Source organism: Nyctereutes procyonoides, unplaced genomic scaffold (assembly GCF_905146905.1).
Source record: "Nyctereutes procyonoides isolate TBG_1078 unplaced genomic scaffold, NYPRO_anot_genome, whole genome shotgun sequence".
In the NCBI taxonomy this organism is placed as follows: domain Eukaryota; kingdom Metazoa; phylum Chordata; class Mammalia; order Carnivora; family Canidae; genus Nyctereutes; species Nyctereutes procyonoides.
Window position 1 is genome coordinate 15148902 of NW_026575144.1, and position 13348 is coordinate 15162249.

A 13348-nucleotide genomic window follows, 5' to 3' on the forward strand; every position below is an offset into this window, starting at 1 on the left:
AGGATGTTTGGCATGAAAATACAGTTTTATAACTTTAGTTTTTGTCTTGTTAAATTTTATACTTCACCACTACTTTTTACTTATGAAGTGCTAAGATACTTACTTGCAGGGATGGGCTAAGACAGTCTCGTAGTATCTCCTGATGATTTGGTTCATGAACTATTTCAAAAATTTGCTTTCTCTCTTGAGAAGAGTGTGCTGGTGACAAAATGTGCACTAGGAGTCTGCCAAGCTGCATTCGGAAGGTTTCCTTACAAGACCATAAGATTTTAGTCCACTGCTGTTTGGAGCCACTGGTTTTACTTGAACCCTTCAATCAGAACAGGGATGAATTAGGATCAGACTTTCCAAGCAATAATACCTTAACCACTCTACACAGCTCTCTTCTTTAGAGAAGATCATGGAGCATGTTTTATTACAGATTGTTTTTTAAGTAGTAGAAATTAGAATGACATATGCATCCCTATGAACAGGTGGTTAAAAAAGATAGACATATACCAACGTTTACAGCAGCATTGTTCAAAGAGCCAAGAGACGGAAACAATCCAAATGTCCACTGATGGTTGAATGGATAAACAAAATGTATATACACAGAATGGAACATTATTCAGCCTTTAAAAGGAATGAAGTTCTGATACATGCTTTAACATGGATGAACTTGAAAATATGCTAAATGAAATAAGCCACATAAAAAAGGACAAATATTGTATGAAATATTATATTGTATAACTTTTATGAGGTATCTGGAAAGTTAAATTTATAGAGACATAAAGTAGAATAATGGTTATCAGAGGCTGGGAGCCGGGGGGATGAGGACTTATTATTTAATGGGTACAGAGCAGTTTGGGATAATAAAAAAGTTCAGGAGATGGATAGTGGTAATGGTTGCCTAACAACATGAATACACGAGGCAGCCCAGGTGGCTCAGTGGTTTAGCGCCATCTTCAGCCCAGGGCCTGATCTTGGAGACCTGGGGTTGAGTCCCACGTCAGGTTCCCTGCATGGAGCCTGCTTCTCCCTCTGCCTCTGTGTGTGTGTGTGTGTGTGTGTGTGTGTCTCACAAATAAATAAATAAATAAAAACTTTAAAAAAAACCAATGTGAACATACTTAACAACAATGAATTATACCTTTAAGATGGTTAAAATAGGAAATTTTATATTATGTGTATTTTACCACACACAAAAAAGAGAGCGATGGGTTAAGAAGCTAAGGTCACTTAAATTAGGGCTTAGGAATTTTAAACTAAAAAAAAAAAAAAAGACCATCAAAAAACAATAGTAGATTGATTTTATAATTTATAAGAAAAGGAATCATAATAAAGAAGTAATATTAAAATATTGAATATAATAGTCATGAAATAAGAACTGACCATTCATATTCCTTAATAAGTAACCAAATAAGCTGCTTCAGCTGTGGTCCAACCAAAGCTAACTCAATCTTGATGAAATCTCCTGTATCTGGTTTAAAACTGGAATCAGTACATTTTAGAATTTATTCTGAGTTTTGGGAATGGCTCTCCAAATTACTGCCAGTCCTAAGGGCCCTGTGTAAATCGTTCAGCTCTAAAGTAAAACCTGCAGACACCAAAATCTAGTTTACATTTAGAGATTGCAGAATCATGACTCATGAGTTCTACTAGAATTAGATTGACTTTTGGCATCTACGAAATGTACTGGCTGATTTGATTTGTTCCCTACGGTCAACTGTATGTGACCCACAGAAACCCAAGCACATCAGTGATTAATGGAGCCTGATATCTGTTAGTATTCTCTATATAATTGTGAAGGTGTTAGATATGTTAAAGCTAAAATCTAACCTTCATAATAACTCATAATAACTCAAGAATAAGTAGACACATAAAACCTCATCCTTTTGTGTGAATGAACATGTCCCGTGAAATTAATTTACTTACAATAGATGCTTTGAATCCTTCTATCAGATATGTGAGTATCTCCTTCTGAAATGGATGGAAAATGGAAGGCTGTTCATGATGAACATTTTCTTCAGAAATTTCAGTTTGGGAAACTGAGATCTTGCTCTGAGTTGCATTTTCTGGAGTACTCAAGATGTCAATAATATCGGGATTAAATTCTGAATTAAAAGAAGAATAAATACGTAGTCAGAACACTGATGCCTAGCCATTACAAATGGTAATGAAGTTGGTAAAAATATTCTATATAATTACTAACTCAGTTGTCACAATGTAAATGTGTAGCAAGTGTATTAGATGTAGAAAACAATATACTGGAGAAAGTGAATTCACCTAAAACAATGTAGAAATTTAAACATATATGCCATGTAATTGTAAACTAAATATTTATTTTATTAATGAAGATGTGTTAAACTGCAAAATTATTAAAGCCATGAGGTTCTTGTACAAATCAAACATAAAGACCACATGGTATTTACATTAGGTGGATATGCAGAGCTGTTTTAGTGCATGTGCTATCCCATTAAATCTACATGTGATAAATGGTTCAATTTCAGTTTAGTCTGGGATCTGGTTGCCCCAAATACAAATGAGAAAAGTTAAAGATAAGAGCCTTGGTTGTATTGTGTATTTCTAGTGATTAACAATTATTGTTTTCTTTTTCCTATTTTCTTGAGGTTACTGGACATTATTTTGGAACTCCATTTTGACTTATCTATAGTGCTTTTAAGTGTATTTCTTTGCATAGCTTTTTAGTGGTTGCTCTAGGTACTAAGTTTATATATTAATATATAAATTGGTAGCCCCCATAAAAATGCAAATGCAATGTGATATCACTATACATCTATCAAAATAGCTAAAATTAGAAATAGTGACAATGCCAAATAGTGGTTAAGGATGTGAGCTCCATATGAGTGATTATTCAGGCAGCACATATACTAAAAAAAAACTGCATGTGGATCTACGATTATCTCAAAGAAATGTTAAAATAATATATAGGGGGTGCTGTACTATTTTAAACTCAATGGTCACTCCAGGCCAGCATGTAACTTAAGAAGTGAATATTTATTCAAGTTCCAAATAAGAAATTCTTTAAATACTGTGATGTTGAGAATGAAAAATTAATGCTGTATAAAATTTTGAAACCTAATCAGTTTCCTCTTAAATCATTTTCCTTTTAATCTCATATCTGAGCAAGCCCATATTTATCCTCTAGTCCTACCTTGATAAATAATCCTGTTAACTGCTAAAATGGTGAGCCTCTGCAGCCTCTGCGCAAGCTCTGTTTCTGTTGCCTGGACGGGGTTCTCCTGGCTCATTCTCCGTTGCATCATCACATACAGCTCATCACTTGCCACTGAGCGCATTTTCATCAAAAGAGAGTCAGTTTGAGCAAGAGGAAATTTTCGAGGACCTTCAAGTATATAAATTAAAAACATCAAATGCTGTGGTTAACAGATCAAGGAAATTATTTTTCTTGAAACTTTTTGAGTATTAGACCATGAAGCGAATCTTAATTTATATCAACGTAATTTACACAAAGGAAAATGCATGATTCAGAGAAAGTGATGTTTCTCCTTCTTTGATGAAGTATAACAGTACTTCTGATTTCAAAGTCCAAATAAGAATGTTGAAACTAGTGACATAGCTTAGTGAGATGGCCATCATTTGGCAAAATTTGAGTCCTCTGAAAAGCTCAGAGGAATTAGAAGGGTATATGTAAGTAGTTCAAAATGTTCTGACAAAATATGTTCAAATACTGTTTCACTTCCTTGTATTCCAAAATAATCAACAGGTTTTTAAAGCACATCATGTTTCAGTAAGAACGTTACTATTTCTGGATAATTACCATTGTTAAATTTTATAAAGTAGTTTTGAAAAGCACATATAAGTGAGATAGTGGAAATCAGTCCAATGAAAGTAAGGAGATTGGAAAAGTGAATATAATTCCAGTGATTTGCTATTGAAATGATTCGGTGCATTTCCTACAGAAGCATTTCCTGAGAAATGTTTCCTCAGATTGAACAGTTAGGAGTAGCATTCCTGCACCATAACTGCACCTGCTTTGAAAGGTACCATACAAGTAGTGGATCCAGGAGGATACAGGGAGAATGAGTCTTGATTTAACTGGCTGAAGGAGCAGGGCATCGGAAGTTGACCATAGGAACCAAAATGACGTTTTGGTAGGTGAGGAATAATGGAACCCTTCATTGGAATTGAACCTTTGTTTTAAATTATGAAAACATACCAAACATCAATTTCCAAATATAGTCTCTATACATATTACTTACATGACTAAATTGTGATAGGTTTTAATGACTCATCCTGTAAGATATTTAAATATTTTAATAGCATTTTAATTTATGCAGTATTTTAGGTAATCAGTATTTCTTAGCTGTTAATACATTTTGGTAGGTGGAGTTGCCTTTGAGACCAAAACAAAGCAAATAAGAAATACTCATTTTGGATAGGGTATATTCAAGAATAATATTGTCAGATTATGTTCTTATTTAATTTAAGCAGATTCTTCCTAATGTCTACATTTCTGGCAGCTTTCATTCTCTATAAGCAGCAGATAATCCTAATTCAGAGGCAGAGCAATATACTGAACAAGGAAATGTTAAGTCTTCTTCACTATTATCTACTTGAAAAAGTGAAGAGGTGGTATTTCAGCACTCATGCTGTGAAGCTATACCAGCTGGGGTGGCCTCAAGTATACTTCTTTCTAAGCCTCTGTTCTCTCCCTATGTTAAGTGTAGATTAGAAAGGAAAATAGAGCTCACCTCACAGGTAGATATTTATCACTGTCTGACATGATATTAAATGTACTTCTTTACAGGTTTATTGACCATTTTCTCCAGTAAGAGATAAGCTCCATGAAAGCAGATAAAACAATAAATACCTGGTATGTGGCTGATGCCCAATAGATATTTGATATTTGAATGGATGGATAAAGAGGGTTGTTTGGTTGATTAATAAATAAAATAATGGATGGGGTGCCTAGGTGGCTCAGTTGGTTGAGTGTCTGACTCTTGGTTTTGGCTCATCAGGCTCCACGCATAGTGGGGAGTCTGCTTGAGATTCAATATCCCTTTGCCCCACACCTGCTTGCACTCTAAACAAACAAAAAAATCTTTTAAAAAATTAATTAAATAATGGACATAAAACACAATGCTTATTTCATACAAAGCATCAAAAATTGTTAATAATTGGTATTGTTATTGATGGTTGAAGTATAAAGGAAATTTATTTGTATATGAATCATTAGTAATACAACATATATATTTATGTTTATGTTAGTTTGTATGTATATGTAGCACTTAATGCTTACTTCTATCTTCATCACTAAAGTGATGTTTAAAGTTTTTCATAGTGATAAGTGGACAAGTGAAAAAAACATAAGAGAATGTACATTGCTATCCTATTTATAACAGCAAAAACAAGTTTAAAAAAGCCTTTGTTTATTGATAAAGATTAGGAAACAAGATCATGGCAAATCAATATAATAGATTATCATGTGTTCATTAAACATAAAGAATACTTTTATTATATGGAAAGGTATCTATAAATATATTGATTAGAAATAGAAATCAGTTTACAAACAGAAGGTAGAGCATGATATCATTTAGGCAGAGTGACATCTCTCTCTCTTGTCTAGACCAAAAAAGATACAGAGGCTGAGGAATTCAAGTTTTGTTAACTGGGTAGCTGGAACCATTGAGGATATTGAGCAGGATAATGGCATACATGAGTCAGGCTGTCAGATCAGTCTGGCAATAAAATAGTATCTAACTCCTCCAAGAGTGTGAGAACTTAAAATCTAGATATGACAACAGTGCTGCTGAAGTAACTCTGGGCCTAAGCCATGGGTGTCCTGGCATCCACAGTCTGAGCAGATCTGTTAATGACCAAAGCATGTGGTGCATGGTTGGAACAGAAGCTGCAGCTGCCAGGTGACCCACAAGCCCTGCTGGGGGTGTAGGAGGTGGCAGTGGGGTTGGACGTGTCCCTTGTCAACAGTTTTCAATAAATGCTAAATGAGGAAGAAAACATTTCCCCAAAATATTTATCACTAATGAGAACAGCTTGCTTTAAATTTTGGAAGTAATGGCTCATTATATCTAAATGATGGAAATATAAATTCTTCTTAGTAACTTTAGCATCATGAACAAAGAGACTTAAATGGGCTTTTATAACCCATACTGCTCAGAAGCAGAGGAGCTCCAGGGACTTGTATCTTTTGTACCTGGATATACACAGCCAATACACTTTGAGAATGAGGAAATGAAACACACTCTTTCCCAAATACATGTATAAAAACACGCAGAAGGGATTACAAAGCAACACAGAAGGGGGTATTTTGTAAATGGATTCAAAGAGACAGCATTTAAGTAACGGTTGTATGGAAAACAGGAAGAACTGGTGGGAGAGACCTCTAAGAGATGGGTCCTAAAGATGTGGCAGAGTTGGAATGAGCAGATGTGGCACTGGACACAGAGGGAGGAGCATCAGCCCTCTTCTTCCAACAGTCTCTAATGCCAGACCTCTGTGCTTCTGTAAAATGTGGGAGCTGGTCCAGCAGACTTTTAACATCTTTTCTCAAGCTCAAACTTTGTAGGACTCTATAAGCCTAATGTGGCTTACAATAAGTGCATTTACTTGGATATAGTGAAAAATGGAAGCCAAGGGTGAGAGGCTAGAGCAGTCAGGAAAAAAAAAAAGGAGAATGGTTTAAAGAAAGGACTAAAAGTCTGCCATCCACTTTAAAAGGCCTCAAACAAATAAACAATTAATAAGCTTGGAGCTATGCAGGGCTCTGAGGCTCAAGGTAATAAAAAAATGCCAGTATCTAAAGAGAGAAATGACTGACTGTGAGGGAAATCACAGACCAAACAGAGGACAGCAAGGGCCCTACTGTGTCAGCCCAGGCATGAATTGATCAAAAAAGAAACCAGGGATATAGGTATAAAAGCACAGGAGAAATGGACATGAGAATGAGAGATGTTAGCAAGAAAGAAATAGCTCCTGTGATCTGTGACACTGGTAAAGGCATATTTTCCTATATCAAAAGAGGGTGAATTCCACCTAAGCAGTCATTGACTATACAAGGAATCCTGCAATGGAAAAGTGGTTTGAAAGTCGTCTTTTGGCATGCAGTTAGCTGAGCATTATTGCCAGATTCGGTAAAAGGCAGAATTCTACCCAAGACCAGAGTTACCACTGGGAGGTCCATTCAAGAGGAGAGGCTGCATTCAGATATTTTATTAAGGGAGGATACGCAAGGGCAATAAAGTTATGTGGATGTCTCAGAAATTTTATTTACATAGCTTATATTTAGTATAAGCTAAATTCACAGCAAGCCCTGAGGTGGCATGCATTCTAAACACATGAGAGCCATATCTTCTGCTTTGACTGCTGATAGCTTCCTATCTGAACCCCCACTTCCTTTCTTTCTCTTCTCTAATCCACTCTACACACAAGCCAGAGTGGTCTTTACAAAATGAAAATCTGCTTATGTCATGACTTCCCTCTAGGATAAAATCTCAACTTCCTCACATGGCCTATGTCATTATCTATGCACTGGCCCACACTGTCCTGGACAGCCTCATCTGGCATCACGCTCCTCATTCTCTCCAGAGTATTCCACTCTAGCTAAATGACTTTCTTTCAGTTCTCGGAAGCTTCGCTTTTTCCTGCTGTGAAACCTTCACATAAGCCATTCATTCTGCCTGTAGTACTCTTTCTCTTGACTCTACCTTGCTGGCTCCTTTCTTACTCTTTACATCTACACTGAAATCTCACTTCCTCAGAGATATCTCTAACTCCTGATGTAAACCAGGTTGGCCCTGTATAGTCTCTACTTTGATCCTTTACATTTGTCTACTAATTTGTAATCTCTGTGAGGGCAGAATCTGTATCTGTTTTTTTCATCACTGTATCTTTAATATCTACACTGTGCTTGGCACATGGTAGTTGCTCAAGAGATAACTGAATGAGAAGAGCACTGAAAGAAATTAGTAGAATGGTTTTCACTGGGAGGAAACCTCAAATTTTATAGTTTACCTATTTTTTTTCCCAAATATTTATTTATTTTAGAGAGAAAGAATGAGAGCAGGGGAAGGGAAGGGCAGAGGAGAGGAGAGAATCTCAAACAGATTCCCCACTGAACATAGAACCCAATAAGGGGTTGATCTCACCACCCTGAGATCATGACCTGAGTCAAAATCAAGAGTCCACCACTTATCTGACTGAGTCACTCAGGTGCCCCTACAGTTTAACTTTGAAACTAAAAAATATTTTTAAAGTGTGAATGGCATCAGAATATAGGAAAGTCAAGCCACCTTCAATTTATAATTACTAAAATATTATTTCAATACTCACCAGCAATGCTCTTCCGCTTTTGAAATACTGCATGATGGGGAGCAGAAGGTAACTGGAATGTATCTGCAAGGTTTTCAGGGTCATGATTTGCAGTGGTCCTTATAAATTCCATAGCAGCTTGGAGAACTCTAAACTGTAGTGCAACAGCCATATCTAAAGACAGAAGACACTAGAATGTTTTCAAGCCATGTGGATGTTAATTTTTAAATTGAGTTTTTTATTTTATTGTGACATGAACTATCAATAATGTTTTATTAGATATAAATTTAAAAATTTTGATCAATGTGGGTTCTTGATAGTACTAAACATTTTTAAACTGCCTTTAAAAGAAATTTTATTTTATTTTTTTTTAAATTTTTATTTATTTATGATAGTCACAGAGAGAGAGAGAGAGAGGGAGGGAGAAGCAGGCTCCATGCACCGGGAGCCCGATGTGGGATTCGATCCTGAGTCTCCAGGATCGCGCCCTGGGCCAAAGGCAGGCGCCAAACCGCTGCGCCACCCAGAGATCCCTAAAAGAAATTTTAAAGCAAATTTCTAAATGGTCATTATAAAAAATTCAATGGAAAAATACCAGCTCACAAATTTATTTCATTTTATGTCACTGTTTTAAAGAACAGGCTTTTTAATATATAGGGCAAAATTTAACCAGAAATTGTCCTATTTTTCTGTTTCATACTTATTTAATATTTGCCATTAAAGAAAACTAAAGGGTATTTTTATTCAAAAGAAGCCTTTTAATTCAACTTGGTAAGAAAAATCACAGGCTTCTTTTAATGATGTGTTGCCAGCTACCAATTATATTGAAGCATCACTTGTTTAAATTTTGCCATTTAAAAAGACTTCTTTTTAAAGGGGATAGTTTTTATTGCAAAATTCAGGATGAATCTTCAGTAAAACAGTTTCCACAAGAAAGATTAGGTTCAAATAAAAATATTGGCTACTATATAATTTCCTCCCAAATCCATAAAAACTAAATCTTACTTTGTGTCCTCTTGTTTTTGCTATTTTGAAGATATCCAAGCAGTACAATGAGGTCTTCGATAACTCTAAAATATTGTGAGCCTGAGGAACTGCAAGCATGAATTGTAACTGCTACAAAAATTTGCTGTATATCACAAGCAAGCAATTTGTATTCATTCAAAGGAACGCTAAGGAAAAGGAACAATTTAAGGCAAAGAAAATTAGTTTAAATTCCCATTCTTACAGCATTCACTAATTTATTCAGTATTTACTCATGTTTACTCTATGGCAGGTTATTTGAACTGCATGCTAGAAACAGAAATAAGAAAACATGCTTCAACTCCTTCAAAAAGTTAACTGTTCTGCAGAGGACCAAAGAGATAACTATAAACAGTGAGTGGTGGTAAGGGTAACAACAGAGATTAACACAAGATCCCAAGAGAACACATAGGTCTCTAGACCACACTGAAGGTGAAGATTTAGGGGATATGAACAGAAATGTTCTAGAAGGCCCCTCAGAGAAGGTGAATTTGAATATATTTATTACTTAACCTCTTTGAATTTCACAGCAATTTATAGTTACTTTAAGGATTAAAAGATAATAGATTTGAACACATATTAATCACTTATAAATATCTATTAAATATGAGTTAGTTACTTCTATCCCTCAATTGGGCCAATTAATAGAGTAGCATGTAAGGACATTCAGTAGGTCCAATTTATTAAAAAAAAAAAAAAAAAAGGCAACAAACCAGCAACAAACTACTTTTAGAAGAAGCCTGCAGGCAACTCTTCCCAGTGTGATATATTGTATTATAATCAAGACTAAATGTTTTGAGGAAATAAAATATTTTCTTTGTCTTTCTTTGTATTTCTCATATGCCCAGTACACAAATCCTGAATTTAATAGATACCCAGTAACAATTGAACTGAACTCAGCACAAGGAGTCTCTCTTGCTCAGAGAACCACCCTGGCCTAGAGAATTACTAATCATACACTTACTTGCCTTCTCTTGAAAATACAGATAATGTTTAATGTTTTAATGTGCAGTAAGATGGTCCTTCTGAAGATTTATATTTTAACACTACGCTAATAAAAATGTTGTGCTATACATCATAAATGCAGGCATAAAAGGCACAAAATCCAAGTAAAAATATAATCTCACACATTTTTTAAAGCTGTTAATCAATTTGGTATGCAGCCATTTATTTGCTGATATACTTCTAAAAACAGGAAATTCATTTACGGTAGTAGAGAGCAGGAGAGCATCTTAAGTTCAAAACACAGCTGTCTGAAGTGAGACAGGTTCCAGTTTCAAGCCCTGTGCTATTTACTAGTTGGGTGATCTTCAACAAGTCACTGTCTCTTTCCAATCCTCAATTTCCTATTCCTCATGGGGATAATAATTTTTATAAGACCACAGTGGAAGCCTGGTAAACGTTTATTTGAGAACAGCTGAATTTATTCAACTTTTCTTGGGTTCTAAATACTTTTAAGTAGGTCATATAAATATCTTTTTTTTAAGTAAGCTGGTTGAAAATGATGGAAAATATTCCTCCTCCAAATTCAATTTAATTTAATTACTCTAATCAGTTTAGTAGGAAGAATATCCTTTGAAAGTGTTTTGAAAAATAGGATGCTCTAATGTAACCTATTATTAAAGTTTTCCCTTTCTAAAGTATTTATCAGATGATGTGGTTTTAAATAATGCTTTAAAACTTACTTTTTTTCTAATCCATTCAGAGCGGCTACTGTATTACACAACACATAGAGGAGACCATTATCCAACAACATATCTGCTACCTTAGAACAAGAATTTAATATTTGGAGAAGAAGTAATAGAGAACTATGCAAGAGCATATTGTCATATAGAGAGGTCTCTATGAGTCCCAGAAGAGGAATGACAGACCACTTCTGAAAAAGTCCCATGTTTTTCACATCTTCCAGATCAAATCTATAATAAATAATAAACAGTTAAGAGCATGTTAAAAGCAATTAACCACCAAATAATCAAAAACAATTGCAACATGAGTTGTTTTAATAACTTGATTTTGAAGCTATAAAAAATGAATTTGGGGAGCAAGGAATCTCAACCTTTAAGATCATAGGCCCCACCCCCAACAAAATAAATGTATTGTTAGAAGTCTGTCCCAAGGTAAATATACACACATTCAAACAAACATGTATACAATTTCATGTTTTTAATTGATTCGCTTTAATTTGTCCACAGGCCCTTTAAGGTGTCCAAAGGACTCCTGCTTCAGAGGTTTATATAACAAATGCACAGGAAGATATTATGAACTGATTATTAATAAATTAACAATAAGTTAATTATAATTATAGTATGATCATTAACATAAAACAATGTACATAATTTGTATAATTATATGCATTACTATTATATTAACATATAATAATAATAATATTCGACAGGGAACTAGTAAAAAGAGGTCATAATGAAAGGAATGAATCTTGAGTTCTTGTTCCAATACTACTTGCCTCTGCGATGGAAATAAATTATTTATTTAAGTGTTTTGTACCTTATTTTCTTATGTGTCAAACATGTGGAGACACCTGCCCTACTTTCTTCTCAAGGCTGTTGTGAGCAAGGAGATACTGCAGAATTGCTTCGAGAGAACTAAAAGCTGAATGCAAATGAAAATGCTATTGTCACTACTATGATTAGTAAGTAAATGCCTCAGTTTTTCCCCATTGAGAATGATATTCACTGTGGGCTTTTCATATGACTTTTAAGATATTGAGGAATGGGGGATCCCTGGGTGGCGCAGCGGTTTGGCGCCTGCCTTTGGCCCAGGGCGCGATCCTGGAGACCCGGGATCGAGTCCCACGTCGGGCTCCCGGTGCATGGAGCCTGCTTCTCCCTCTGCCTGTGTCTCTGCCTCTCTCTCTCTCTGTATGACTATCGTAAATAAAAAAAAAAAATTAAAAAAAAAGATATTGAGGAATGTTCCCTCTATCCCTACACTTTGAAGAGTTTTAATCAGGAATGGATGCTGTATTTTGTGAAATGCTTTCTCTGCATCTATTGAGAGGATCATATGGTTCTTGTTTTTTCTCTTATTGATGTGATCTATCATGTTGATTGTTTTACAAGTGTTGAACCACCCTTGCATCCCGGGGATAAAACCTACTTGGTCATGGTGAATAATCCTCTTAATGTACTGTTGGATCCTATTAGCTAGTATCTTGTTGAGAATTTTTGCATCCGAGTTCATCAGGGATATTGGTCTATAATTCTCCTTTTTGGTGGGGTCTTTGGTTTTGGAATCAGGTAATGCTGGCCTCATAAATGAGTCTGAGGATGCATCTGTCCCTTTCTATCCTTCGAAACAGCTTTAGTAGACTAGGTATTATTTCTTCTTTAAACGTTTGATAGAATTCTCCTGGGAAGCCATCTGGCCCTGGGCTTTTGTGTCTTGGGAGGTTTATCATGACTGCTTCAATTCCCTCGCTGGTTATTGGCCTGTTCAGGTTTTCTATTTCTTCCTGTACCAGTTGTGGTAATTTGTGATTTTCCAGAAATGCATCCATTTCTTCTAGATTGCCTAATTTGTTGGCATATAGCTGCTCAGAATATGTTTTTAAAATCGTTTGTATTTCCTTGGTATTGGTTGTGATCTCTCCTCTTTCATCCGTGATTTTATTAATTTGAGTCTTTTTTCTTTTAAATAAGGCTGGCTATGGGTCTATCTATCTTATTAACCCCTGAGAGCCTTTCCCCTAAGATCAGGAACACGACAGGGACATCCACTCTCACCACTGTTATCCAACATAGTACTAGAAGTCGTAGCCTCAGCAATCAGGCAAAAAGAAATAAAAGGCATTCAAATTGTCAAAGAAGTCAAACTCTCCCTCTTTGCAGATGACATGACACTGTACATAGAAAACCCAAAAGTCTCCACCCCAAAATTGTTAGAACTCATTCGTACAGCAATTCAGCAACGTGGCAGGATACAAATCAATGCACAGAAATCAGTGACATTTCTATACACTAACAATGAGACTGAAGAAAGAGAAATTAAGGAATCAATCCCATTTACAATTGCACCC

The 13348-nt window shown here is 35.5% G+C and overlaps 1 protein-coding gene across 5 annotated transcripts in view; it reads right to left on the reverse strand.

Annotated features, from left to right (window-relative positions):
* The window catches only part of LYST (lysosomal trafficking regulator), a 175718-nt gene that overhangs the window by 66675 nt on the left and 95695 nt on the right, over window positions 1-13348 (reverse strand). For all 5 annotated transcript variants that reach the window (XM_055308713.1, XM_055308716.1, XM_055308715.1 and 2 more), the window contains exons 26-31: window positions 11001-11231; window positions 9298-9464; window positions 8314-8466; window positions 3155-3346; window positions 1915-2093; window positions 104-310 (exon numbers count right to left, since the gene is read on the reverse strand). In XM_055308713.1, coding sequence (XP_055164688.1) covers window positions 104-310; window positions 1915-2093; window positions 3155-3346; window positions 8314-8466; window positions 9298-9464; window positions 11001-11231 — 1129 coding nt within the window. The remainder of the gene's footprint in view (window positions 1-103; window positions 311-1914; window positions 2094-3154; window positions 3347-8313; window positions 8467-9297; window positions 9465-11000; window positions 11232-13348) is intronic.